Source organism: Ornithodoros turicata, chromosome 6 (assembly GCF_037126465.1).
Source record: "Ornithodoros turicata isolate Travis chromosome 6, ASM3712646v1, whole genome shotgun sequence".
In the NCBI taxonomy this organism is placed as follows: Eukaryota; Metazoa; Arthropoda; class Arachnida; order Ixodida; family Argasidae; genus Ornithodoros; species Ornithodoros turicata.
In genome coordinates this window covers 42,313,740-42,338,016 of record NC_088206.1, presented here as the reverse complement: position 1 = coordinate 42,338,016, position 24,277 = coordinate 42,313,740, and the positions used below count along the sequence as shown (strand labels likewise).

The 24,277-nt window shown below is 43.4% G+C and overlaps 2 protein-coding genes across 3 annotated transcripts in view; both read left to right on the top strand.

The window, feature by feature from the left end:
- The window catches only part of LOC135397921 (uncharacterized), a 124,480-nt gene that overhangs the window by 76,931 nt on the left and 23,272 nt on the right, over positions 1–24,277 (top strand). The window lies entirely within an intron of this gene.
- On the top strand, positions 6,758–8,458 carry LOC135397917 (uncharacterized). Its single transcript, XM_064629414.1, has 2 exons — positions 6,758–8,172; positions 8,231–8,458. The coding sequence occupies exons 1-2, from the start codon at positions 6,795–6,797 to the stop codon at positions 8,251–8,253; spliced, it is 1,401 nt and encodes a 466-aa protein (XP_064485484.1). The 5' UTR covers positions 6,758–6,794; the 3' UTR covers positions 8,254–8,458.

Below are 24,277 nucleotides of genomic sequence, written 5' to 3'. Positions count from 1 at the left end.
AATTATTGCATAATGCTAAATACTCATTTGCATTGTCCCTGCGTGAAGAAAGCACAGGACAAGGGTACACAAATTCACTTAAGCGATGAGGGAAAAGGCTTAAGACCTCAGGTCACCACACATCGCCACGCGGCTAGCACAACATGACACCAACAAGATACTAGCAGCGGGAAGAACTGCAACACTGCTAAACAAGTCCAGACATGCCACGATGACGTCACAAACCAGGAAAAAAGCACACGCGCGCACGCGCGCACACACAGCAGCTCAGGAATGCACAAGGAGAAGTGCTTTATTGGAATTTCTACTCCTGGCTCAGACACCAACATTTCTGCTCAAATCAGCCATAACTGCAAGATTAAGCACTGCTTACTTCATCGAGCACCCATCAAAATCTAACAAACAAAAAACAAACAAACCCACTTTCCGTTATAGAACACTATTCAGCTTTACCAAGTGATTTTCTTCTGCTTTAGCAGTGAAAGAAGAAAAGAGCCATGAAAAATTACACGTACTTTTGCTTGAATAGCTATAAGATATAAAAAGAAAACGAAGCACAGGCTGTGACAAAGGCACTCATTTCTGCTATCAGATAATTATTGCATAATGCTACATACACAGTCGCGTTGTCCCTGTGTAAAGAAAGCACAGGACAAGGGTACACAAATCGAATTGGGAAAATCACTTCTACTCGCATAGCATAATACGATATACGCTGATTTTTTTTACGGGCGAAAATTGCAATAAGAAGCCACTGCTATGCAAGTGCAACAACCCTTATTTTTAAACCAACATTTTATGCAATACCACATAAATTTATCACTCGAGTCACATGAAAAGGCATACACAATGTACTTACTGGTTAAGTGGGGTCACAGTTGCACACACACACACACACACACAAACACAGACACAACGAGCGACAGTGAAAAATAAGAAATTACACGCACTTCTGCTCGAATAGCAAAGTGTCAAGCATGACAAAACACATTTGCTACCACCAGAATAAACAGAATAATACAATATTCGCAAAAATTAAGCTTGTGTGGCAAACACACAACCTGAGGAACACACCTATTCACATCTGCTTTCTGAATTTGTTATACAGGCGTGAGCGATTCGATAAGAATATAAAGCACGCTGCTTGGAGAAAGCATATATCATGTGTAGCTCAGTCTACTCTATTGAAAATGTGATAAACCTTATTTTTCAAACAAAAAAATTACAGTCGGCATAATATACGGCAATATCGGCAATATCACTGAAGTCAAACACATTGAACTTACTTGTCAAGTGGGGTCCCAGCTGCACAAACGCGCACACACACTCACACATTTTTAGTGCCTCACAACGAGCAAAAACACAAGGTCTATTCACAGCCACATAAATTCATATTATTCCTCACGTCAATAATTATCCAACCATCGTCAAAACGGGGAACACGCATATGCCAATGCGAAACAATAGGCCTTCCCGCCGGATGTAATACGATATCGCCAGTCGACCGTCCCAAAGCAAAAAAGAAACACAGCATCTCAGGAATGCATGTTGCCTATACATCCAAGAACAGCGCGCAGCAATTATAATACAGAATGGGATTCATTTCTTTGTACTTTTGTTTGTTTGCATATAAATATTTCACAAGAAATATTACAGAGTGTCAAAGGAGAACAGCATTCACTACACCCTGTTTCTCTTATCGTTTTTTAAACAAACCAGTTTTCATATGTTCATAACCACACAACCATTCACTAAGTAGGGGAGTCACTATTGATTCAAATAAGATAAAATATCATTCCATCGTTATTGATTGCAAACTTCACGCAAGAATAAGCAACTGCTGCGCGCCGTATTTTCTTATAATAAACACCAAATCTCGCCGTGTTTAAACACCAACAGCAACGATTTTTTTGTATTTTGTATTTATTTTTGTCGTTTCCAGCAGCTCAATACATTGTGCGAGTCATCAAAATTAAAATTTCTGATCTGCTGCTGTTAAAGTGATAAAACAGTGTGCCCCCCACGTGAGCCGCATCCCGGCCCGTTCACGCAGTTAGGACACGCTTGACGCAATGACGCGCGCTGCGTTATCGTTTCTCCCTGCAGATCAGAAATTTTTAATTTTTGATGACTCGCACAATGTATTGAGCTGCTGGAAACGACAAAAATAAATACAAAATACAAAAAAAATCGTTGCTGTTGGTGTTTAACACGGCGAGATTTGGTGTTTATTATAAGAAAAATACGGCGCGCAGCAGTTGCTTATTCTTGCGTGAAGTTTGCAATCAATAACGATGGAATGATATTTTATCTTATTTGAATCAATAGTGACTCCCCTACTTAGTGAATGGTTGTGTGGTTATGAACATATGAAAACTGGTTTGTTTAAAAACGATAAGAGAAACAGGGTGTAGTGAATGCTGTTCTCCTTTGACACTCTGTAATATTTCTTGTGAAATATTTATATGCAAACAAACAAAAGTACAAAGAAATGAATCCCATTCTGTATTATAATTGCTGCGCGCTGTTCTTGGATGTATAGGCCAACATGCATTCCTGAGATGCTGTGTTTCTTTTTTGCTTTGGGACGGTCGACTGGCGATATCGTATTACATCCGGCGGGAAGGCCTATTGTTTCGCATTGGCATATGCGTGTTCCCCGTTTTGACGATGGTTGGATAATTATTGACGTGAGGAATAATATGAATTTATGTGGCTGTGAATAGACCTTGTGTTTTTGCTCGTTGTGAGGCACTAAAAATGTGTGAGTGTGTGTGCGCGTTTGTGCAGCTGGGACCCCACTTGACAAGTAAGTTCAATGTGTTTGACTTCAGTGATATTGCCGATATTGCCGTATATTATGCCGACTGTAATTTTTTTGTTTGAAAAATAAGGTTTATCACATTTTCAATAGAGTAGACTGAGCTACACATGATATATGCTTTCTCCAAGCAGCGTGCTTTATATTCTTATCGAATCGCTCACGCCTGTATAACAAATTCAGAAAGCAGATGTGAATAGGTGTGTTCCTCAGGTTGTGTGTTTGCCACACAAGCTTAATTTTTGCGAATATTGTATTATTCTGTTTATTCTGGTGGTAGCAAATGTGTTTTGTCATGCTTGACACTTTGCTATTCGAGCAGAAGTGCGTGTAATTTCTTATTTTTCACTGTCGCTCGTTGTGTCTGTGTTGTGTGTGTGTGTGTGTGTGTGCAACTGTGACCCCACTTAACCAGTAAGTACATTGTGTATGCCTTTTCATGTGACTCGAGTGATAAATTTATGTGGTATTGCATAAAATGTTGGTTTAAAAATAAGGGTTGTTGCACTTGCATAGCAGTGGCTTCTTATTGCAATTTTCGCCCGTAAAAAAAAATCAGCGTATATCGTATTATGCTATGCGAGTAGAAGTGATTTTCCCAATTCGATTTGTGTACCCTTGTCCTGTGCTTTCTTTACACAGGGACAACGCGACTGTGTATGTAGCATTATGCAATAATTATCTGATAGCAGAAATGAGTGCCTTTGTCACAGCCTGTGCTTCGTTTTTCTTTTTATATCTTATAGCTATTCAAGCAAAAGTACGTGTAATTTTTCATGGCTCTTTTCTTCTTTCACTGCTAAAGCAGAAGAAAATCACTTGGTAAAGCTGAATAGTGTTCTATAACGGAAAGTGGGTTTGTTTGTTTTTTGTTTGTTAGATTTTGATGGGTGCTCGATGAAGTAAGCAGTGCTTAATCTTGCAGTTATGGCTGATTTGAGCAGAAATGTTGGTGTCTGAGCCAGGAGTAGAAATTCCAATAAAGCACTTCTCCTTGTGCATTCCTGAGCTGCTGTGTGTGCGCGCGTGCGCGCGTGTGCTTTTTTCCTGGTTTGTGACGTCATCGTGGCATGTCTGGACTTGTTTAGCAGTGTTGCAGTTCTTCCCGCTGCTAGTATCTTGTTGGTGTCATGTTGTGCTAGCCGCGTGGCGATGTGTGGTGACCTGAGGTCTTAAGCCTTTTCCCTCATCGCTTAAGTGAATTTGTGTACCCTTGTCCTGTGCTTTCTTCACGCAGGGACAATGCAAATGAGTATTTAGCATTATGCAATAATTATCTGATAGCAGTTGATGGTAGTTTGTTTAGCATGTGTTTAATTTTTGAAGTCATAGCTATTTTGCTATTTGAGCAGAAATGCTGGTATCTGAGGGTTTCACACTGAGGGTAGAAATACCTGTCTGAGATGAATCAGCATTTCACTGCAATTTGTTTCTTTTAAGTAATATTATTGAAATTCCACAGCCAAAATGGGATGGTTGTGTGCCTGATCCTGAAATCAACTTGCATATCGGAATGACATGTGATGAGAGCGAACTTTGCGCTCAGGTGCGGCAATGGTGTAGGCGGACAGAGCATTACGTGAAGCCAAGGGCAAGCTGCGACCTTGAACATGCAGAGCAAGTTATTTTTAGGCTATGACGACTCCTCGCACCCGTGCATGTTGGGGCATGCAGCGAGGTCGCCGCTATATAAGTGGGGAGGATGTGTAAAGAGGCAGCAGTCTTCGCATCGCTTCGGGAGTGTGCGGAGCTCGCTTCAAAAGTAAGTATTTTTCATCCACGCTCTGTGGTGCACGATTTCTTAGTGTTTCTTCTTTTTTTTTTTCAGTGCCTAGATGCGTGTTCTGCTTTTTTGATCCTCATGATATTGGGGATGATGAGCCATTGGAAGAGAATTCACCATCTTCTCCAGACATTTCACCTGCCACATTGCATGCTCACGTCGAGCGATCACATCCCTATGTGGACATTTCCTTCCTGCCTTTCTTTCAAACTGATAGCGCATTTCGAGGTATCGTCAAAGCGTTTGTGCTATTGGCATCTGTTCACGATCAGGGAGTAGAGGACTTGCGACAATATTTAATGAACCACCTCCACAATATAATTGCCATTTTGCGAGCGCAAAGGATACCCTTTAGGTTTTGCATTTGTTCTGACGTTCTAATGATGAAAGAAAATCGAGGGGATGTAACCGCACACATAGCTCATTTCATGGCGCTTGCTCGCGAAGTCCATAGCGACGGAGCTATCGCAAATACTTTGATGGATGTGATTCAGGAGTCCACCGGGCGCATTGAAAATTACCAGCGCGAGGGTAGTGGGTTTGTATCCACTGACGTCCAAAAAGTTCAAATGTGTATTTCCTCTGTGAAAACTAAAAAAATTTGGGTGCAATGGGGTACTTCCCACTAATTTGGCTAGTCGTAGGAATGTCCTAACAAATGTCCCTTTACCAGAGCGTAAGGAGGGCGAGTGCTTTAAATACAATACGCTCGCCCTCTTGCACCCACAAGAAAGGAATCGTTGGAAAAAATATGAAAATTATGCAACAGAGTACTCGTGGCCTAGTCACTTCCCTGTTTCATTCGCTGATCTGGACGAGTTCGAAGAGAAAAATAGGATATCTGTGTACGTGTACGCGTACGTCGATCAGGGAGTGCACGTGTCGCGACCCCCAAAACTGGAAAGCGAAAAGAAAATTCACTTATTGGAGGTTGATGAGCATTTTTTCGGAATTAAGTCCCTCGAGCGTTTGTTGACGAGAAAGAACACGCGTTTCGTATGCGAACGTTGCACTCGCTCTTTTAATGAGGAAAAGAGCATGGCGAAACATCGACGCCTTTGCGCGGACGTGAACGAAATCCTATTAGAATTTTGTGAACCCGGAGAAAACTTTGTAGAATTTACTAAAATACAGTACATGCAACAGTACAACTACGTTGTCGCGCTGGACACGGAGAGCGTACTTGCGCCCAGTAGTGATGGCATGCAGCGTCACATCACCTCTAGCTTTTGTGCCGTGCTCGTGCGTACCCACGACTCAAGGGTGTTGCGCATCAGGACGCACCATGGGGAAGATGCTGCGAGGCAGTGCGTGAAAGCATTGATGGAAATGCGGGATGAGATGATCGCCCTGAACGCTTGCCCCGCCGCAATGGTGCTGAATGATCAGCAATGCGCTGAGCACAGAGCTGCTACCCACTGTGCATACTGTAAACAGGAGTTTACCGAAGATCTACCCCGTGTCCGGCATCATGATCATTCGAAGCATTGTAGTGCGGGCGAGACAAATTACATCGCAACTTTGTGTAACCCCTGTAACGTCGCGTGCACGACGAGGGAAAAATTGCCGATCATGGTACACAATTTGTCCTACGATTTGGCTGGGCTGCTGCGGGAATTTCACATTCTCGGGTGGAAGCGACCTCCCTTCATTGTAGCCAGCTCCATGGAAAAAATTCGTTCGTTTGAAATTGGCACCTTCCTCTTCAGAGATACCATGCAGTACCTGAATTCATCGCTGGGGGAGCTTGTGGAAACTGTCAAATGCATGGGGGGTGCAGAGGCGTTCCAATGCCTTAAGCAGGCATTTGGAGAGGACTACGAAATTTTGCTTCGTAAAGGTGTATTCCCGTACAGCTATATTAGTTCTTTCGCAGTGTACGATGAATTGACCTTGCCAGAAAAATCCGCCTTTCGAAACGATCTAACTGGGGAAGATGTAAGCGATGAGGACTACCAGTATGCGTTGCTCGTATTTGAACATTTTGGATGCTCAAATTTGAGAGATTATAATGCACTGTACTTGAAAACGGATGCCCTATTACATGCTGATGTGATGCAGCACTTCCGACGTCTGTGCTACGGCGCACGTGGATTGGAATTGCTTCATTGTGTTTCTCTAGCATCCTATTCGTGGCAATGCGCTGTAAATTACACGCAGGCAAAATTGGAGTTAATCATCGACGAGGACATGTACAGAACCATCGAATCGGGCGTTAGAGGTGGGCTCTGTCAGGCGAGCAGGCGTCATTTACGTGCCAATAACCCTCTGTGTAGTGGCTATGATCCCGATAAAGAGGAGGTGTACATATCATACATAGATTGCAACAATCTTTACGGATTCAGTATGATAAAGCACCTCCCAATTGGTGATTTCGAATGGGTCGAGGATTTTAGCTCCGTGGATTTTATGCGTCACCCCACTGATTCAGACGTTGGCTACGTGTATGTATGTGACTTGGAGTATCCAAAATCTATCCACGCACTGACACGGTACTTTCCCCTGGCTCCTGAGAAGATGGTCGCCCCGAAGGATTGGCTCTCGCCATTCCAGCGAGGGCTTCTCGAAGAATTAATGTATCAGCCAGCTAACAGCAAAAAGCTGCTGCTCACGTGCAAGGACAAGGTCGAGTACGTCGTTCATTATGCGCTGCTCGCACTCTATTGTAGATTGGGTATGAGAGTGACAAAAATTCACAGAATTCTAAAATTTCGCCAGGCACCATTCCTGCGTCCCTACATCGAGGACAACGTTGCCAGACGCGTTGCCTCGAGCACGACGTTCGAAAAAAATTTCTATAAACTCTCAAATAATGCGGTATTCGGAAGAACACTTTTAAATAAATTTAACATGCGGGACATTCGAGTAGCCTTCGATGAGGAGACGGCGAGTCGCCTCGGGAGTCGGGCGGAATGCGTGAGGATGGAAATTTTGTCCCCGGATTGTGTCATGTACGAAATGCGCAAAAGAAAAGTGCGATGCGATTTCCCGCTCCAGATTGGGTTTACGATTTTGGAACTGAGTAAATTAACCATGTACTCATTCTACTACGAAACCTTGCTGAGTAAGCTCACTTGTCCAGTGATTGCCTGTTACTTTGACACGGATTCTCTGATCCTCGGCCTATTCTGCAAGGACTACGAAGATCAGTTACGAGCGATCGCCGACGACCACTTAGATTTGTCTTCCTTCGACCGGGATCATCCACTGTACAGTGAAAAGAATCATGGGAGACTTGGGGCTTTCAAAAGCGAAACTGGTAGTGTACCTATCGAAGAAGTAATATGCTTGAAAGCTAAAATGTATTCCATCAAATTAGCTGGAGGAAAGCAAATTGCAAGAGCTAAAGGGGTCAAAAAGAATATTGTACGCAAGCACCTCCTCCATGAGACATACTACAATACCTTGTTCAATCACACGAGCGTATCGAACGAACAAGTATCAATCGTTGGAAAGAAACAGTGCATGTACACCATCAGAAACGTCAAAAGAAGTCTGATGGCATACGACGACAAGAGATACCTCAGCAATGACATCGAATCCTACCCTTACGGAAGCTGTGAATATGGTAAGTTTAAATGGATGATGTAAATAGTGAAGCTCATAATGTTCTTTTTTCGCTCCAGGAGATGTGCAGGAAGAGAACTGATACTTCCGTGACATGCTGTTCTCGCGTGCGGTCTGGGACTGAGCTGTGGATGGAGAAGGACGAACGCTTGGGTGATCCACACGGTACTTATGTGAAAAAACGCCATGGATGCGGGGTGGAAATGTCCAGTGTGCTGGAAGTGCCCCAGAGAGAACTACAATCTCTCTGAGAATGCCATGATGTGTCTAATAAATGTTGAAAACTATTTCCCGTGTTTTTCTATGTCCTTACTGTTCCGAAGCGTTGTCCTGGATTAACTAGAAAGCGTCCCAAGCCAATATGCAATTTGGGGGGGGGGCTTGTGAGCTGGCCCAGAAATGAATGGAATTGACCCACGAGGGACTGTCTATGTTGCGGTTGAAATTATGAAGCAATATGCAGTTGAAAGCGTGTGACCGAGTAACTAGAGAGTGGAAATGACAAATGAGTCTATCGAGCATGTATGAGAGGCAGCCAATAGGTCAACCACTAGGTTTTAGAAATGAATGGAAGTGACCACCCCCCGGACCTATGGACAGGTGAGCGATTTGGAAGCCTATGACTTAGAATTGAATAGAATAGATCATTTTGGTGTCTACGAACGAGTGAGCAGATGTTGTGGCAATGAACGGTAGCCAATCACATAGAAATTAGATGGATCACCATGAAGGGGTGGAGCCTGGATCGGTCAATCAACGTGAAGGAATGGAGCTGTGACCAACCAACCAGAGGACTTAGAAGTGGCTTGACCTAGATTTGAATTGGGTGGTGGATTAGAAATTCCTAGAACTGGATTAGAAAAAAGAGCGATTTGGAAGCCTATGAACTGACTTAGAATTGAATAGAATAGATAATTTTGGTGTTTATGAGCGAGTGAGCAAATGTGGCAATGAATGGCAGCCAATGACATAGGAATTAGATGGATCACCATGAAGGGGTCGAGCCTGGATTAGACCTGGCTTGACCTGGATTAGAAATGGCTGGTGGATTAGAAATTCCTACAACTGGATTAGAAAAAAGTGGTTGTTGTGGGGCTCGAATCTATACTACTAATATCTACTGTATTGTTATATATGTAAGAATAAATGTTCACCCAGAAATGGCATCTAGTGTAACTTCTTTTTACAGGAAAAACATGCTTTCTGCTCATTTAATTCAGCAGAAATGAATATTATTGCACATTCAAAAGGTGCATCGACAATGAGAATGGAAAAATCCGTGCTGGCGACACATTGGGCCAATGGGAAACTAGATTGTCCTCCAATATAGGTGTGATTGAGCGTGGTTCCACTTCGTCCCCACTGACTTTTATAGTAATTTCTCATTGGAACCCACTAAATTCCCTTTGTTTTCAATATGGTATTTGTCCAAAATTGTCGATTCGGAATGGGAAATTTTGGCCACTTTCAATGAGAATTGTGAATGCGATATCCGCTTAAACCGAATGAGATTTCTGGGCTATTTTGAATTGGACTATTTCCAGCAGGGACAGTATCGAAACGCTTTTCTGTTCTCTTCCCGAGTTGCGTTTTGCACCCAGAAAGTCGCAAAAGCTGCGATATGCCGTGCTGCGTGGTGCTAAGCAGCACGCCAAGCATTTGTTGTGAAAGCAATTTGAAAGCATTGTGAAAGCAGCACCGCCAAGGGACATATGAAGTATATTTCCTCCTGGTTCCACATTGTGAATCGCGTCCTGCTGCGTGTTTGAAAACCCTGATGGCTCCAAGACATATACAGTCACTGAAGTAACGTTTACGCGGAACGGTGAGAGCAGGAATATGCTTAGACAAATTTCAATGTCGTGACAATATTTTACGACGACTGAACACATATACTTTGCCATACCTATTTTCAGCGTTAAACGAACCCTAATGCACTTGGGCACTCGGCTTTTGTGGTGAGAAGCGTGACGCGAACATCTGTGGCCACTTTGTGAGATGCACCGGGAGTTCTGAATATGATGCACATTTGATGTACATCCTCTGGTCTGATGCGTATACGAAGAGAGGAGTCAAGTCCTGTAGATCACATAAACAAAATACAGAAGCCGACACTGAAGATATCTTCAGTGTCGGCTTCTGTATTTTGTTTATCCTCTGGTCTGGTGAAGCAGAGGGCACAACACTGCAAAGTAGAAGAGCTTTTGGTATCTGCAAACTTGTAGCCATTCAAAACTGTTGTCTTCAGATTCCCAGAATTACTCAACAGCTGGTTCCACCAGTGGTGCGGATATTGTCATATCATGCAAGGCATGCAGAAGTTAAAATGTTAAACAAAACAAGAGCTTGACCCACCTGTGAGCATGAGTGTATATGGACAATAGGTGTTGAATTCATCACTGGATAAAGGTTGAGAGGTGTTGACAGTAAAATTCGTTGACACGCTTTTACTTCTGCGTTTCACATTCTTGTCAGTCACGATGGAAGCCTATGTCGCTGTTATGAATGAAGAATGCGGTCAGTGTCTATAGCGCATAGTTTATTTGACACTTTTATTCTCCTGCGAGAGCTCAGCGCTCCCCAGGGGAAGGGGAATATTGCGCTTGGTACATTACGCAGCGTAGGCATCACAAAAATCGATTTGAATTTCAAGTGAACCACATATATGTATCATTCCTGTGTATCGGTAAATACGTACCTCGTCTGCACTGGTGTTCGAATTATCAGATGTCACACGTTGAAACACTGGTGTCGGGACTGCCGTCCATGTGAGAAGCTTTCGACCGTCCGCTGCTACCATTTCGTACAACCCGTCAGTGAAATGGGTTGAGCAAATACTGCGTGGCTCACGAATGTCTTGACCAAGAGCTCTCAACAACTTTCGTTTCCGTGCATTTTCCATTGGAATCTTGTGGTACACAACGTCCCTTGTGGAAAGAGCACACTTGGTGTATCCCCGAACATTACAGTAGATACCTGGCATAGCTGTCAGGTGAAGCTTTGTTCAATTTCGGCCCGAAATGAACCTTTTTGCGTACACAAACCTCGCAAGGCCGCAATAAACGCCGTCGCCGTGCAATATGGTTGGGAGGAGAGCAAATAGAGGGCGCTGACCGCGCTGACAGTATTTTGTTATACTGTTTCTTCGATATTTTGAAGCATTGTCTCAGTAAATCTTGTGATTCTAAAAGTAGTGTTTATTGGAGATTAGTAGCCGGTCGTAAGTTCAATGCGTATTACTTAGGTATCACGTGACAGGAGTACTCCCATCATGACTTTTTTAGCTGTTACGGGGCACAACCTACCGTCCGGTTTAATTTTTCTAATTTATACTGTGTAAAAATTAACCCGCTTTGAGCGCTTAGGCTCTATGTGAGGCATCACACAGGCAAACACTACCAGGTCGCACACAGAAACAGGGGGGTCAAATTTCACTTTACTGTTCCTTTAAGGTAATGCCATTCTCTGGACTCGTCTTCACTATTACTTCTTAATTGTCATATTACTTACAGTGTAGTTAATCAAAATGCATGTTCAGACCAGGTCGCTATAACTACTTGTTGAGGTTCTGAGTCACAAGAACTGCTCGAATGTGTATGTACGAGAGGTGTTCAAGTCAAACCGGGACTTTTCATTTTTCGCAAAAGTAAAATGACCGTACAGGCGAGAAATTAGTTTTATTTTTCAACGTAATCAGGCTGCACTCATGCACTTGTCCCAGCGTTTCAAGGGGGCTTGGATGCCAGCAGCGTAGAAATCCTTACCGGCACGCAGCAGCCATGGTCGGACCTCACTCTTGACCTCGTTGTCGCAGCTGAAGTGACGGCGCACAAGGAACGCCTTCAGTGGCCCGAAGAGATGGAAATCGCTGGGGGCGAAGTCTGGACTGTAAGGGGGATGTGGCAGCAACTCCCAGTCAAATTCCTGTAAGGTGCGTGTCGTGAGATGCGTGGTATGTGGGCGTGCATTGTCCTGTAGAAGGAGGACTGCTTTGGAGATGAGACCCGGACGCTTTTGCTTCAGCGCCTTATGCAGATCCCTGAGAACCTGGCAGTAATATGCACTATTGATGGTGGCACCACTAGGCAGAAAATCAACGTGAATAACGCCAGCCTTGTCCCCCTAAAACCGTGGCCATGACCTTCCCCGCAGACGGGGTGCTTCGTGACTTCTTGCGAGCTGGCGAGCCCGGATGCTTCCACTGTTTTGATGCGCATTTAGACTCAGGAGTGAAATGGTGCACCCACGTTTCATCGCACGTGATGACCCGATCAAGGAACAGCTGTCCTTCAGTGTCGAAACGGTACCTTAGCTCTTGAGAGATTTCCAGTCTTCTCTGCCGGCCAAACATGGAGAGCTGCCTCGGAACCCAACGGGCACTAACTTTCCGAAACTGGAGGTGTTCATGAATGATAGTGTTCAACGTTCCCACAGAAAGGCCCGCAATTCGAGCAGTTCGAGACATGTTATCCGTCGGACCTTGAAGATCAGGCGTTCCACAAGGTGGATGTTCTCAGGAACTCTGATACTGGGCTCTGAGCCGCCCGGCCAGGATCGTCCTGCACTGATGTACGGTCGTCTCGGAACCGTTTGCACCACTCAAGCGCTTCGCTGCGGCTAAGTGTATCGTGGCCATACTGAGCCTGAAGTGTTATGTGAATTCCAGATGACTTTACGCCTTCATTCACGAGAAACTTCATGACAATTCGCTGTTCGATGTGCGCGCTCAACTCGTTTTCGGCCATCTTGTCCAACACGTGTTTTCTGTTTTGCACAAACTTTGGAACACCACGTGGTGAACGTGGAGGGTGTCGCGTGTGAAAATGACAAAAAAGAAGAACCGCCGGCCATTTGTACACTCAGGAGACAGAAAGTCCCGGTTTTACTTGAACACCCATCGTACTTCATAACATCGTCAGGAGCAGCACTGCATCGAGCAAGAGTAAGAACAAGGCTTGAAAACCTGGTTTCTTTCCGAATTCTTCATTATTGGGGAGTGGGGGGGGGCAGCTTTGTTCTATTTAGTGGTCAAGAGCCCTCGGGGCACAGAATGCCTGACAGCAAGCAATGCACATGCGGCCCGCGTGTGTGAGGACTCTGGTTACCCTGATCTAAGCATTGCTTCATCTTCATCAAGAAATAAATAATGTACTCGAGGGCGCGTGGCACTTGTTTATCGTTATCTCCACATCTACTCAAGAACTTTATTTTTGACGTTGGCTGTGTAATCGCCACCGGCGGTATTCTGCTTTGTTCCAGTCTTCTACTGCCCTATACTCAATCCGATGTCAGTTTTCATACCATGGATTCATACAAATGGTTATTAGAAATCTACAATAAACATTGGAGATCAAGTTGTTATAGGCTGGAATTGAAGGAAGGGGTCGCACAATCACACCGCGTTATTGTTGTTTCGTTTCAAGCATATCTAAACTCGCTGATTGTTATGTAGTTTAGTTTTGGAGCACCTGATATTTTCCATGCATAACTATACTACTGAATAAAACAGACATCTGTCTACGTTTGTACGTCGCTCATAGCCACAGTCACTTCGCGGCGCTAAAACGCAATAAAAAAACCTGATGATAACAAGCTTCGTACGATGTATCCGACGCACTCTACATTCGTAGCTGTAAGGGAGGAAATACTTTCACCTGCTGGATCGCGTTACGGAAATGTTTCCTTTCCAGGCGGGATGCGATAGCACACCACCGAACGCATTTCAAAATTGACTCCCACAAAAAAGCTCATTGTGCTATAGAGCATTCTACATCATGTAATCTAACAGTTGTTCACGTTTGGATATTTTAACCATGGAATTCACCCTGCATGCACCATACCATGTCCAAACACTAACAACTGCTACAGAGCAGCATGTACTGTTTCCGTATAGCACTTATGGCTTGCGTCCTGTGATCGGAAACAGTGGTGTCTTTTTTCTGCTATAACCAGTAAACTACAGTAATTTAGAGTAAAGCTAGTTAGATTTACAGTAAAGTTAGATTTAGTAAAGATTAAAGATAAGAAAGATAAGTAAAGATAAGTAAAGATTTAGAAATACTGTGTCATATCATAAAGCACTATGGGAAATGGCAGTTTGAAAAACTGGAGAAGACTGTCATTAGAATGGGGGACATGTTCTACGGTGAAATTTTTTACAGTGTGTGCTGTACCACGTAATGCACTGCAGGCCTACTACAATATGGTAATGGTCTGAATACTGATTTGCTCAAAAAAGGAATGTGTGCGTTTCTTGTAATAATTTCCCCTTATGCAAAGTAGTAGAAAAATGTTTTCAGCCAATGGAGAGGGAGAGGACATTATTCTGGAGTCTCGTTGACCTACAATGTGTTGTGTGTGAAGGTCATTTTAAAGAGTGTAGGTGGTACAAGACTGTGTTCCCACATTCTTGGCAGTGTTGACTAATAACCATAATAAAGTAGAGGGTACATTTGTTGCTTCATATATTTGTGTCATGGCAAAGTATGTAGAGATACATCTGTCTCAACATGCAGGTGACAAAACTGCTTTTTATGCTTAAACTATGACAAATACTTGTCTGTTCAGCATCACTAACCATGTGCCGGCCTCCATGACATGTCTGTGACATTCCAAAGTGATTAACATGTCCCATAGATGTGTGCAATGCTGAAGATGACTGTGTACCTTCTATGGATTCTTGATTCAAGAAAAGCACTGTGTGATTTGCTAACAGCGCCTGGCTGTACCTCCACAATTCTACATAAAAATATGTAAAGTTTGCCGAAGGAAACATCATGAAGGTCCATAGCGAAAAACCCTGAGACGAGGGATAGGAAGGGACATACACAATGTCTCAAGATAGCGTGTTTATGTCCCTTCTTGTATCTCCTCTTCAGGTCTCGCCATCATGGACACTATCACCAGCTCGCTTGCTGTTGAACCGTTCTTTCAACGATAAGGGTCACTTTCATGGACTGGATGGCAGCCAACATGCTGTGCTGTCAATAAAAAGAATAATGGAAGAAGCTCAATATGATAATTAGGCTGTGCGTGGTCATTGCTTTCTGACAAATGGTGACTTAGAATTTCAGGACAGTGCCTGCAGTGGTAGTATTCTTGTGTTCTCACCCTGGACGCCCATTGTGTGTCATCAGTCACCTGTAATCTGCTAATATGCACATAGCTAAAACAAAGTATATTTGTATTTCTTTGAATACAGTTGGTACAGCACATTGTTTTTTTACATGTTCTTTGGAAAGTTTAAATAAAAGTTGAAAGGTTCGAAGGGTCCGCCGTACAGCCTGATAAAGTTGATAACATCAGTCGTGACCTGAATAATCTTGAACAATACGGAAGACGGAATAACCTTGAGATACACGGCATCCCGTACTCTCAGAACGAGAATCTGTCCGACATTCTTGATCAAATTGCAACAGTTCTTGAGGTAACTAAACCGGAAAAAAGTTCTATCGAGGCAATACATCGTCTTCCATCCAGACCCGGAAAGACACCTGTCATAATTGCCAGGTTCACTAACCGTGTGATCTGTGAGCAATGGCTCGCGCACAAATCTAAGCTTAGATCTAAGAAGGTCGATAACCTAGAGGTGTATATCGATGAAAACCTGACTGCAACCAACAGAAATCTTTTTTACAGAGCACGCATGCTTGGTAAACAACTTGTTTAAATTTGTCTGGCACAAACATGGCACGGTTTTCATGAGGAGGAGCGAGACAGATAAAATATTTAGGATCTATAGCGTGACAGATCTTGGAAATGTCCATTGATACATTTCCGTCTGTACTTGTCTTATTCATAACTAGTCTCATGACAAGCATGCAGGCATATCCAGGTTCCACATTCACAGTGCAGAATGCCCTTGTTTCTTTGAACGCAGTACAACATGCTGAATTTGTCTCGTGTATGCACCTAAATGCTCGTTCTCTGCGTAATAAACAACACGATCTCGACGCATTTTTATCACTTGGATTTAAGTTTTCTATTCTCATGTTCAGTGAAACTTGGTTCACTACAGAAGAGGAATGTTATAGATTACCTGGCTATTCCCATTTTCTCCTAAATCGACACGATAAACGTGGCGGTGGCCTTGAAATTCTCGTTGCGGAAAGCTTTCCAGAGATGACAGTTGTTCAGGAATTAACTTCCTCAACGCCAGATTGTGAATTGCTGACCATTAAGTGTATGCGCGTCTTATTTGTTGCTCTATACCGCCCGCCTTCAGGGAACACGCAAAGCTTCCTTGACTGCTTAGAAGGGTTATTGTCATACTGTGGTGACAATAAGATGAATGCTGTTACCTGTGGTGATCTGAATGTCAACCTTCTTGCAAATACAAGGAACTGTCGCAGACTTCTTAACTTGCTCCAAAGTTACGGATTCACAAACACAATCAACTCACCAACAAGAATAACGCAAAACACTGCTACACTACTTGACCTTGTAATAACTAACTGTGACCTGAATACAGCTACTGCTGGTACAATCACAGCTGACATAAGTGATCATTTTCCCGTTTTCTTGTCAGTCAAACTAAGGGGACTTCACCGCAAGATTAATCCCACGATTTCGAGAAAAGTGATAACGAACGCAGGCTTGATTAACTTTGAACACCACCTTGCCCAGACTGATTGGAGCAACGTATTTACGCAAGACGATCCAGACGCTGCTTTTGAAGCATTTTTATGCCGCTATAAAGAGGCGCATGAGCTATGTTTTCCTGTTAAAACATATAAGATGCACAAGCGTGCACGTAAACCTTGGATCCTTCCGATACACATACGTAAGATAAGGAAGCGTAATGCGCTTTATTCTCAGTTTCTTAAGCACCGCACTGAAGAGAACTGGAAGATATACAAGGACTTCCGTAATGGGCTGAATCGCGAACTACGTTCTAGTAAGCTAGCTTATATTAATGCGAAGCTCAACATTGAAAACAGAGGGTCGTTGTGGAAGAATCTGAATTCTTTACTAGAAAGGAGAAGCCCTCAGAATAACATCTCGTCCTTGGTCATCAATGGTCAGGAGCGCAGTGGTGCTGACCTGGCGAATGCATTTAATGACCATTCTGTTGGTGCTATACGCCACGGTAATAACCACAGTATGCCCATATTTTATGATGAATCCCCAACATTTTATTTATATATAATAATTATATATCTCTTATTTTTTTATACATAATAAACATATCCCCCCCCCCCAACGTCATCTTTGTTTCTCAGCCCCGCCGACGCGGTTGAAGTTTCCTCGATTATTATGTCCATGAAAAACAGTAATGCTCTAGATGCGTTTGGATTGGACATGAAGAGTACTAAACACGTTGCCAATATAATTGCCCCTATAGTGTTGCATATTATTAATATTAGCATCGCACATTCTACATTCCCTGATCAGATGAAAATTGCGCGCGTCATTCCCGTTTTCAAGAAAGGTGATCGCGCTATACTGTCAAACTACAGACCGATATCTATTCTTCCTCACTTTTCGAAGGTTTTTGAGCAAATTATCCATAATAGGTTGCTTAGCTACCTCGATAAACGCGCGATTATCTCGCAAAGACAATATGGCTTTAGACAAGGAAAATCCACGGAATTAGCCCTTTTACGGCAAAAGGATCTTATACTGAGCAACTTTCAAGCCAAGAAAATCAGCCTGGGTATTTACATTGATTTTGCAAAGGCCTTTGACAGCCTGAATCACTTCCTGCTCCTGGCCAAGTTAGGTCACTACGGTGTTCGTGGACAAAGATTTTTTTTCTTTCAGTCATACTTATTTAATCGCCGCCAATACGTTTACTTAGATGAAGCTAACATTTCAGCTACACTCCCCATTTATTCTGGAGTTCCTCAAGGCAGCATTTTAGGCCCCTTACTTTTCCTCCTGTTCATCAATGATATAATTACACTACATCCTGAAATTGTGCTTTATGCTGATGATGTGTCACTTTTGGTCAGTGGGTCATCTATCGATGCCTTGTTTCGAGATACAAATGATGTGCTTTCTAGTATAACCACTTGGGCATCTCACAACCAGCTAAATATTAATGTTCAGAAGACTGTCGGCGCTCTTTTTGCCCCTCGTGGCACTAACGTTACTCTCACTCATGATTTGTTTATCGGTAACTCAAAAATCCAGCTAGTTGACCACATTAAGATCTTGGGGGATATTTTCGATAACAGACTACTGTGGCATAATCACATCTCTTATGTTGCATCAAAAATTAGCAAAACTATCGGTTTACTCCAAAAGCATAAATACATGCTTCCAACCTGGAGCAAACGATTACTTTATCAAGCGCTTGTTCAGTCGCACTTAAACTACTGCAGCTTAGTATGGTGCACAGCTTCCAGAACCCTGCTCCAACAACTTCATCTTCTACAAAAAAGAGCTCTTCGTATCATCGAAGGGGTTGCTTTTGATGCATCGACTGAGCCACTTTTTCGTAAACACAATGTCCTACCAATTTTTCGTCAATATACATTTCGTCTTGCAATAGCTTACAAGCAGGCTCTGAGAAAACCAAGCGATCTTTCCATGCTAGCTCGTGTGCAAAAGATTACGAGGTGCTACACATTCCGCAATCCAGATATATTCCACGTTCCCTACTCTCGGTCTAACTATGGCTTACAGAGATTGGAGGTTGTCGTGCCACGTCTTCTTAACTATTTGCATCGTCTAAACATTGACATTGAACGGATTTCTTTCAGTGAGCTAAAGGTGATAATGTTTGATTTTGATGTTGTGCTTGTGTAACCTGCACTTATCTCAATTTTTGAGTATACAACAGTCATTGCCGTGGATTAATATTGTGTTCTCTTTTGCTTTTTTGGTGTGTTCTACTTGAGTTTCGTTTCCATGTCTTTTTCTCCGCTTTTGTACAAAATGTATTGTTCCTTTTTTACCCTAATCTTCTATTAGCCAAAAACCAACATGGCTTGTCTCCGGTTCTGTTCAGGTGCTGCTTCTGTAATCCGGGGACGAGGCTCCCCTCAAGCTTCCCTAAGCTTTTTTGCCTCGCCTCCGTCCATCTTGTGTATGGAAAAATAAATGAAATGAAATGAAATAAGGGCTCTCGACCTACATGCCGCGATGCGCTCTACGAGATAAACAACACACTACAAAACTACATCCCACACGTTTTGTTCGGGACAACTCTAATGAGCACTTTCATATAACCGACGAATGGTTCAACGAATGCAGTTCGAGTGGTCACGATACATTCCTACGTCGTTCATTGCAGTCGCGCTATGATGCTGCACAATATATGTATCTCGTGTAACAAGCCTGGCAATCGCACGATGTGCATGGGCAGAAATACGGCCTTCTTTCTTTGAAGACCAGTCCTCTGCAGGTATATGCCCAAACGATCACCAAGTCTCACGGTGTTGCTCAATCGCTCCCATTCCTGCACTTGTAGTAAAAGCAGCAAACGGGTTGACGTGAATGGCAGTTGAACGGTTGAACTGCGAAGTTCTCGAGCACACAATCACAATTTCACGCCGAAAATGATGTTGAGGTGAGTTCGCGGTTGTTGTTTCCATCGTTCAATAGTTCTCGGGATTACCTCGGACGAAACACTCATCGTAGCCGGCGGCCATAACTGGATTTCCTTACAAACGGGAGAAGACGTCAGGGAAGTCAGAGAAAGCCTCAGCTTTCATCCAATCAGACGCACGATTCTCTATCTACGTATATGGAGCAGGTTTATCCCATCTACGTCACAAAAATGGCTGCGCCCATGGCTTGTTTTGGTTTCTTTGATGAATTAATTTTCGTAATAGGAAGACAAAATTGAGAAACGAAGGTGCGTTTCGGGGGTAGTTGGTTGTGCTTGTTCTGAATATCACAACCGTTTCAACACATCGGGAAATCGGCGTAGCTGACCTTTAAGGGAAGTCCATTGTGGCACCCACGTTTTAGAGCTCTCATGGAAATGTGGGAGGCTGTCTAGTGTGGAACTTACAGGTCGTCGTTCTTAATATGATTCTAATTATCCATTTATTTGATTGTGAGAAAATAAAATGGGATAGCATGTGGAAACCTGGAAACTGTTAAAAAAGCACGTCATTTTCCTTGCATGCGTGGCTTGGCGTGGCCTGGCACTATCGAAGATTCTCGAAATTTAGTATTGAATCTTCCCAACTTCCCATTATTTTACGCAGACCTAGATGATCGGAGTAAGAAGGTAGATCAAAGGAGTCGTCGGCATTGATAGATTTAGACGAGTGCGGACGATTGAACCAAAGTGAAAGAAAACTGAAATTTCTTGCGCTCTTGAGCTGTTCACATTCATGCTTGTATAACGTATTGTTGATTACCGTTTGAGACTTTCATGTCAATGTACACATCACTGTGCTAGTACAAGAGTATTGAGCAGGCTCCTGTTGGCCGCTGTTGAAAGTTCTCACGGTTTACGTCGTATTTACGTCGTGATATGCACGTCATCTTTCGTAAATGCCAAAAACACGCGTCTATCCTGATTAAACATCCCACATTCATAGCCTTCGTCACAACAGCTGATCGCGCAACCAGACCACCGGCTGAGGATCACTTACGAACCCCATCGGCAGTTGGGTGGACTTGCGTAACGTAGCCGGTGCAGTACACATATGACAGCGCAAAGTCATCACTAGAGCGCGGATAAATATGCAATAAAGACTCCCATATACATATACATGGAACTATGCACTGAAAATCTTCCAAATATGCAGTAACAATCCTCAATATTTGCAATGTTTCTCATTGTTCATGGTTCGAAAGCCACCGCCAAATGCAAACATTTTTTCTTATTGAGTATTTTATTAGGGATAATACCGTAAAATAAAGCCGCCTTCGTTCCACAGCACACATGAAAGAATACTGGCGCAACAGATACAGGGTGTTTTATTTAGCCTTTACATATTTTTTATAAAAAAGCTATGTCAGCAGCATAGATGTGCGTTTTTGCAGTTGAGTTATACGGCCAGGCAGACATGCTCTCGAAGGAAGCGTGCCTACAAGATGACTAATTACCTAAAATGAATCAAGTAACTTGTTAATTGGGGGTTTGGGGCAAAAGCGAGATGGCAGATTGAGAGACCATCCTAATTGCAAGTCATTTCACGTTTCACGAATCCTGAAACATGCACGTCAGACGGCCACGTGATTTGGAGCGATGGAGATGATTGGAGTAGGTGCGGCACAGCTGGCCAGATAAATCCCCAAGCAGCACAATGTACCGAAAGTCGAGTGCAATAGGGGTGGACGGTATGTGTCTTATCAATGTTCTTTAGTTTCACCAGTTCGTTCAAGGTCTTCCACCTACCCGTCCACCCCTATTGCACTCGACTTTCAGTACATTGTGCTGCTTGGGTCGCTTTCCGGCCCAGATAAGCTTCCGTTGGCGAGAGTGATGCGCTCCTCAGGCGCGCTTACGGTTGCGGCTCATTTGCATATCGAAACAGTGGGATGGATATTTTTAACGCACGTGCGTGTTTCAGGATTTTTTTAAATATGGAATGGCGTTCAACGAGGATAGTCTCTCAATCTGCTATCTTCATTTTGCCCGAAATTCCCTAATTAAAGAGTCAATTAATGAATTTCAGGTAATTAGTAATCGTGTACTTACATACTCTCTTCCAAAGGATGTCCGCCTGGTTGTAGAACTCAACTCCAAAAAGGATTGATTGGTTGATTTTTAAAAGAAAAAAATGGAGATGGTAGTCTCGAGCCACTCGGGACTGGCTACTCCAGGACGCGTTATTAAGAAAAGAAAGGGAAATTACACAAAACTCGATGCTTTGCAACAGAATGGAAGCAGAATAAATGACATCGATGCTGCTCTCATAGTTTTCTTAAGAAAAAATATGTAAAGGCTAGAAAAAACACCTGTATAAATCATGGAGCTGAAGGCTTTGCGTTGGTGAATGATGAAATAGCGTAAACGCAGGCTAGGCGGTAGATGAAACCCATGCTCAGGCTTGTTTCGTCATGACTTTGCGTATGGCACTGCATCATGCCAAGTAAAATGCTTACGCCGCCCGTCTTCGCAAAGGTACTCAACACGATCCAGCGCAACAACGAGGACAATAAGGAATAGACAACCACATGCGCTGACTAACAACTGAAGTGCATTCTGTGAGCCGCAGGAAAAGAAAAAGGGAAAGTGAAGAAATGGGAGGGAAACGAAAGAGCACTTACTACACGGTCACGCGCTCGTAATAGGGAATTTCCCGTCCTTTAAGTTTAATGGATGGTGTACTGACACAACTATCTTGTCTGCTGTGGATCGTGAGAGCCTTGAATATCTCTCTGGTGCGTTGATCCCTCCACTCTAAACCCGGCACCCGATACGTACCGCATGAAAGTGGACCTGCACCTTGGCCAAGCGGTACACATGAGGTACAGTCCTCAGCCAGCATGTACAGTTCTCGACCACCGCGAAATTCAAGCGGCACAAGGGCTCCGACACGCATCCGTACCGGCTATGTACCTTCTAAGCGCCGTGTACCAGCGGTACCTCATGTACCGCGTGTTTCGGGCGCATGAGTACGAACGCCTTCTCACGATCTCCATGCGCTGCAAAAATATATCTCGTGATTCCGAATACCAGTCAATAAATACGCTTAGGCAGCAGTGCCGTAATAGCTCTGCACCGTCATTCTATCAAAAATGGGCAATAACTGGAAACCGTGACCGTGAGGGATCCCGCGTTTGGGAAGAATGCGTTTTCGTCCAACCGCTGGCAAATCAGTTTGTTTTGAACCGTCGGTGAGCGATGATGATCCTGCTGGGTCTTTGAAGAAACTCGCTCGTCCCTTTCAAGATTGGAGTCGTTTGAGGTGCGCATTATATCTATGAAGTAACTAGACGTCCGCACGAGACATTTTCATTCATTTTCAGTCATCTTCGCTTTTACTCAAAGTCGTCCTGATCACCGGCAGGCTGGAGACGACAACAGGGGGTGGAGACAACAAACTCTGGGTAATTCGATTTTAAATCGACCTAGGTCTGTCGGTGGCATTTTTTATTTCAGTGACAAAATATATCACACACGTAACATGAAAAACGGTTAGGAGCAACTAATATTTATTCGAACAAGAACTTTCGTGCAAGAGACTGCACTTCTTCAGGTTACAAAACTAAGTGCGACACGAGTATATATACCAAGTGAACAGATACAATAAAACAGGTTTCCAGAACTAAGTAAACACAAAACAACCAGACAGTAATACAATGCACCACGTGAGCAACCGTCACATAAGAATCAGGAAAGAGAAGGTGTACGGGTAAATGCGACATTCGGAGAATTGGGGTTCAAAAGATTTGTTGGTGAAAAAACGGGGGCACAGGAGGATGTCTAGCCGTGTACGAGGGGAACACAGCTTTTGTTGAACTGCGTGGGAAGGTACGGGTGACATTATGGGCTGAAGGGAAAATGGAGCTAAGAACGCTAAGAACAGAAGGTAAATGGAGTAGCTTAGCTGGATGATGGGTTGAACAACTGCAGAGGACCGCCATGAACGTTTAGTCCCCGTGGTTTTAAAGAAGAAAATTTAGAAATGAAGAAGGACTCGCGATTTCGGTCTGGAAAACTAGTCACCAACCTTTATAAGAAACCAACCGATAGACGCCAGTATCTTCATTTTAGTAGTTATTACCCGAATGTCCAGAAAAGAAATATTCCTTTTGGGCAGTTCACACGACTCAAGCGCATATGTTCCAATACCGACGATTTCCACAGACGCGCTCACGAAATGTCTGCTGATTTCAGGAAGCGTAACTATCCCAGCAATCTAGTTGAAAATGCTTTCACCAAATCATGCTCGAGAGTTACTTCTTTCCAGCCAACCTAACGAGGAACACAGAAATATTACTTTCGTGACCACCTGCAACAAAGCCCTTCGTAACACGAAAACTATTTTCCAGCGCCATCTTAACATTCTACACAGTGACGAAAAATTGAAGAACTATTTCCTTCTGCCCCCATTGTTACATTCCGCAGGTCAAGGAATATCCGGAATATCCTTACTTCTTCGCGTTTGCGCCGTACTACAACACCTGGTTCGGGTCCCTGCAACGGCACACGCTGCCAAATTTGTAATCTTATTTCTATCTGCACCTCGGTC

What these genes read in the sequence shown, in the direction of transcription:
- LOC135397917 (XM_064629414.1), top strand. Translation starts at nt 6,795, where the DNA reads ATGTACAGAACCATCGAATCGGGCGTTAGAGGTGGGCTCTGTCAGGCG. An exon ending in TTACGGAAGCTGTGAATATG is followed by an intron (nt 8,173 to 8,230) that starts GTAAGTTTAAAT and finishes TTTTCGCTCCAG; the next exon opens with GAGATGTGCAGGAAGAGAAC.